Genomic DNA, 5,318 nt, shown 5'->3' with positions numbered 1-5,318 from the left:
AACAGATACGGTCTCGAACTACGGAAAAGAGGCGGACTGTTGTTAGAAATGATAACTAATATTAGAAATTGAGTCGGAATCGAACATACTCAATGAACACGTTAGTTTTTATCGTAACGGCAGTCGCCGTTAAGCCTGTGATGATAACACTCTCAAGATTAATGATTCACTCTGTATCTGTAGTTTAGTCGACGAACGGTTACCGAGCAAGTTTGTTACGTAACCGTGACGAGCACTACACGTGTTGTCAATTATCGGCTGTCGAGAGCGGTTTATATCAAACATACGTGTCATCGCGTGTGCGTGGATATTCTCGGTTGGTCGCTGATACGCAGCAGTCGGAGTTTACGTTTAAATCGTTTGTCACTTGTTCCTGATTTTCTTTTTGTACGATTTAAACTACGTATATAGGGCGTGTTGACTCTTGGCTCGGCATCAGTTTCGATTCGTCGAGCACAGGATCCAGTCGAGAAGCGAACACGGGAATACGGACTATGGAAAGCAAAGGTACGCATGAAGTTTCGACAACCGGTGGACTTAGTCTTATAAACGATTTAGCAGAGTTTCGAGAGAATGATTGATTCTAGGGTCAGGATGTTCGAACTGCGCCGGTCCCGGTTACAAATCGCCGAAAGCTGCGATGCTCGAGGGCCCGCGCGAAAAGTTGTTGTACGTTGTTTGCGTGCACACGGATCCCGAAAAACCGGATGTGCTTTCCACCGTAGACGTGGATCCAGCGAGCCCAACCTACTGCAAGGTAGAAACTACCGCATACTATCATATGGACCGTTTATTTTGTAAGTGGTGTAAGTCCATTTGTTTAAAAAAAAAAAAACAATGGGATATCACATAATTTGTATATTTAAAATTTTATAATTGTTTAACACGTTGACTGCCATGTCACCCATATGTGGGTGACGGAATTATTTGTCCAGGTTTTAAAATGAATATTTAAGTACGTTAATATATTCATTGTGCCTAATTTGATTAGGATCTGTCAAATTCAAGAAAGTTGGAGGACTACTCAATATCATATGTTACGAGCCAGGGCTGCGAGCAACGCGAGAGGCCGGCGAGGGGTTGTTACCCCAGGAATATGGTTTCAATTTGTTAGTTAGGTACGCGGACGCACCCAATGCGAAATCGGGGAGCCGCTAGGATAGTTGACGTCGAGGACGCACCTGATGCGAAATCAGGGAACCTCTGGGAGGTTGGAGTCAAACGCAGACGCACCCGATCCGAAACCGAGGAGCTACTAGGAGGATGAAACTTCGCGAACGCACCCAATGCGAGATCGGTGAGTCACTAGGTTGGACACGCGGCGAACCCGATATGAAAGGAAGGTGGAAAACTCACAGACGCACCTGATGCAAAATCAGGGAGCTGCTAGGATACGGAAGAACCCAATGCGAAATCGGGGATCCGCTAGGATGGTATAGTTTTCGTGGAAGCACCCAATGCGGAACCGGGGAGCCACTAGGTGGGAAAAAATCTTCGTTGATTTGAATTTAAGATTAGTAAGCCTCGTAACTTATATATAATTTAATTGATACAATCCGTGCGGTAAAATTGTATCGTGTGGGAACGTTCAATTATTAGATTAGGATATTAGGCAATCATTAAGGGTTGTATATTACGCGAGTTAACAAACAAGACAAATATATTCTGATTTAAGATAATTACAAATGTTGTTGTTTGTGTCGCGAGTGAATGTACAATTTGAGAATTTGTTACCTATGTTGCACGGTGTTGACGCACTGGCAATGCGGGGTTAGATGGCGATTGTTGAATGCCAAATAGAATATATACCGAACTAACGGAATCTATAAGGTTATGAATTGATTCGAAAGGGACTTTAACCCGATCTCACTAGACTTGACGCGACGTGACTGCACGAGTACTGAACCGCGTCTGAATCTTGGCTGAACCGCTTCTCGACTAACCAAAGAGGATGAAAACGAATGGGTTTATATACCTTGAAAATGAAAGGGGTACTCTGTTTAAGATTTGATGTCGTTTAGGGTCACAGTCACATTTTTTGTCACTTCTAATGAAAAGCAGGCCTAAGTTAGATTTTCGTGGAAAGGGGTTAATGAAGGTTATCCGGGCTATTTCCTATCAGAATATTGATTAACGGATGCCAGAAGGGAGTGTCTAGAGATTTTGATATAAAGAAGGCATACAGTATCTTTCGTTAATAAAAGGGGCCTGTTGGGACGCTTTTCGTTCTCAGAAAAGAGATTACAAATTCTAATCGAAATAAACGTGGAGAACGTCTCCATACGTAACACATACATTTAATTTTTTCAATTTTTATTTCATTAAATAACTTACTTTGATTTTATGGAATATTTGAAGTTTCGAGTTTGGCAGTCAAAGTGTTAATTTGTAGGTTTCCTTTTAACACTAAACCTATCGAGCCTTAAAAGCAACTAATACATGTTGTCTTATAAAAATGACGAGATTGAATTTATTTGGATTTTGTGCGGTTCGTATTATAATACATGCTCTCCTAAATATATTTATTTAATCATTTCCCACGAAAGCACTTTTACAATTTCAGTAACTGTAAAATAAAAAATCTGGAACGGTCATTTTGACCGGCTGTGGAAGGTTTAGTGTTAATTCGTACATTTGCATGGTTTTTTTTTTATCAGCAAAAAATGCACTTGCACCACTTTCAAAATAAACGCTCCATATTGCACAAGGGTGCAAGCTATCGGTACTCTGATTCCAATCGATCTAATCTCTGTTTCTGTTTCTGTTTCCGTTTCCGTGCGCCTTTCCGCGCGATCCCATCGCGAAAATTCGCGTAGATCATTCACAAACTACGAATGCTGTATGTCGGCGACGAACTTCATCATACGGGATGGAACATTTGCAGCAGCTGCCACGGTCAGCCGCGTAAACGGGACATCTTGGTGCTCCCGTGTCTGATGTCAGACCGTGTCTATTTCATCGACACGAGCAACGAACGAGCACCGTCCATCAAGAAGGTTTGTCCACGTTCGCGTTACAAACCTTTCTTCACGTTCGCGTGACTGTCGTTTCTCTTATTTTCTCTTCTCTTTTCCATTCCATCCCATTCTATTCTATCTGGTTGTCCCGTCGCGTTGCATCGCCGTGTGAAGGTGTTGTCGCCGGCCGAGGTACACGGATACGGGTTATCGGCCATACATACAAGCCATTGCGCGCCTACAGGAGAGATAATGATTTCCGCGATGGGCAAGCCAAACGGTGACGCGCAAGGCGAATTCCTTCGCATCGACTCGGAGACGTTCGAGGTGAAAGGCGTGTGGACGAAGGGAGAGCAAAAAGCGGCTTTCGGTTACGATTTTTGGTACCAGCCGTATCACGACGTGCTCGTTGCCAGCGAATGGGGTGTACCCAGAGAGTTTAAACGAGGATTCAATATCACGGACAGCACCGATCCAAGTTGGTCTTCGCATCTCTCTCTCTCCCTCTCTCTCTCTTTATCTATTTCGAATCGAATTGAATCGAATCGAATCCGCTGATACGTTATCTTTTCGCAGCAATTTACGGCAGAAGTTTGAATTTTTATTCGTGGAGCGAAAGAAAGTTGAAGCAAACGATTAACTTGGGAGACGATGGAATCGCTCCTCTTGAAGTCAGGTTTCTGCACGATCCGAAAGCCAGCGAGGGTTTCGTCGGATGCGCGGTCAGTTCGAACGTGCACAGATTCTACGAAACACCGGAAGGCGAATGGCGCACCGAAAAGGTGATTCAAGTGCCTGCTAAAAAAGTCGAGGGCTGGATCGCTCCGCAAATGCCAGGTAATCCTTCCTTCTTTTTCCGACTAGGATATACATACCACCAGTTTGGAAATTTCGTTCGGCCGAGTTCGAGCCTTTTTTCGATACGAACACTAAATCTCTCGAAATTAAGAGAATACGATTGCAAGGGTCAAAATCTTGACAAATTGACGCTTCAATATTGCAATGAGCAGTTTAAAAGTGGTTACTTGTGTTTCCCAAAAGTCCAATCTACGTCTGTCCGGAGCCCAAATTGCGAATTTCTACCTCATCGTCGTGTAATTTGTAATATTCGGCAGAAAATTCGCTTTCTGATGCAAGTATGACGTCACAAGATGGCTGCCGCAGAGAGATTCTCTTAATTTCGAGAGATGCATTTTTAATTGATTGATTTAATTGTGTCCCTTTAGAAGGGTCCCCATGCTATACGGTCCATCTCCGACGTATATGAATCGACCCTTAATCCACCGTTTCGTAGGTATAATTACCGACATATTGATCAGCCTCGACGACAAATATCTTTATCTCTCGAATTGGCTTCACGGAGACGTCAGACAGTACGACATCTCCGACAGGAAGAATCCAAAGTTAACCGGCCAAATCTTCCTCGGCGGGTCGATTTTAAACGGCTCGAAGGTTCGCGTGATTCACGACGAAGAATTAACCGAACAACCGAGCCCGGTTTACGTGAAGAGCCGTCGATTTTACGGCGCGCCGCAGATGCTTCAACTGAGCCTCGACGGAACGCGCTTATACGTGACCACTTCTATGTTCAAACCATGGGATCAACAATTTTATCCCGATCAAGTCGAGTAAGATACGCTCTTTCTTATTGTACACGCATTTTCCTGCCTATCGTTCGTAAACTCACTCGTACGATACCTCGTTGTTCTAGGAACGGATCGGTAATGGTCAAGCTGGACGTGGACACGGAGAACGGTGGTTTAAAACTTGACAATGAATTTTTGATAGACTTTGGCGAGGATAAAAATGATGTACTACTTGCACACGAAATGCGGTAACCGACTTGCTATCGTGATCACACGATTACACAATGTTTTAAGCGTAGCGAAGTATTTTTTCGGAAATATATCGTGGTCGTTTACGTTTCAGGTACCCCGGAGGCGATTGCACATCCGACATATGGTTACCTGAACATCCTTGATGCGATAACCTTCTCTCGCGTTTTCTCTACAATCGGAAAAAAGGATATTGGATATTGATTAAATTGGATAAGGATATTGCGCGCGCGTGGACAACGAAGCGCGTCCGATCTTCTTCGAGATGTCGCGAGTTGCAATAAAGGTTGATTGTTTGCTGTTGTAAGTTGTCTTGGCGGTTCATTACTCTCCTTCCTTTCTATTTTCTCGACTCGGAACTCGGAAGCGGTGCAGTTCTCGAAGAATAGCCCAGATAGCACGCGACGTCTTAAAGACGTCTGTTTTACGTCCATTTTACGTCTGAAAGTCTTACGTCTGGAAAAGGCGTCTTTAAGGCGTCTTATTTCAGACGTAAAAACGACGTCCCGAAAAAGACGTCTTTAAG

General features: G+C 43.7%; 1 protein-coding gene across 1 annotated transcript; it reads left to right on the top strand.

Moving 5' to 3' along the window:
- The first annotated feature begins 229 nt into the window (after positions 1-229).
- On the top strand, positions 230-5,099 carry LOC143357867 (methanethiol oxidase-like). The gene is made up of 8 exons (XM_076794512.1): positions 230-507; positions 588-757; positions 2,817-2,996; positions 3,132-3,435; positions 3,534-3,794; positions 4,252-4,585; positions 4,669-4,791; positions 4,887-5,099. The coding sequence occupies exons 1-8, from the start codon at positions 495-497 to the stop codon at positions 4,936-4,938; spliced, it is 1,437 nt and encodes a 478-aa protein (XP_076650627.1). The 5' UTR covers positions 230-494; the 3' UTR covers positions 4,939-5,099.
- Positions 5,100-5,318: the final 219 nt, after the last annotated feature.

Source organism: Halictus rubicundus, chromosome 10 (assembly GCF_050948215.1).
Source record: "Halictus rubicundus isolate RS-2024b chromosome 10, iyHalRubi1_principal, whole genome shotgun sequence".
NCBI lineage: Eukaryota > Metazoa > Arthropoda > Insecta > Hymenoptera > Halictidae > Halictus > Halictus rubicundus.
The sequence above is the reverse complement of the archived record's forward strand: the minus strand, read 5'-3'. Positions and strand labels throughout refer to the sequence as shown.

What these genes read in the sequence shown, in the direction of transcription:
- LOC143357867 (XM_076794512.1), top strand. An exon ending in TTTTATCCCGATCAAGTCGA is followed by an intron (nt 4,586 to 4,668) that starts GTAAGATACGCT and finishes TCGTTGTTCTAG; the next exon opens with GAACGGATCGGTAATGGTCA. An exon ending in CTACTTGCACACGAAATGCG is followed by an intron (nt 4,792 to 4,886) that starts GTAACCGACTTG and finishes TTTACGTTTCAG; the next exon opens with GTACCCCGGAGGCGATTGCA.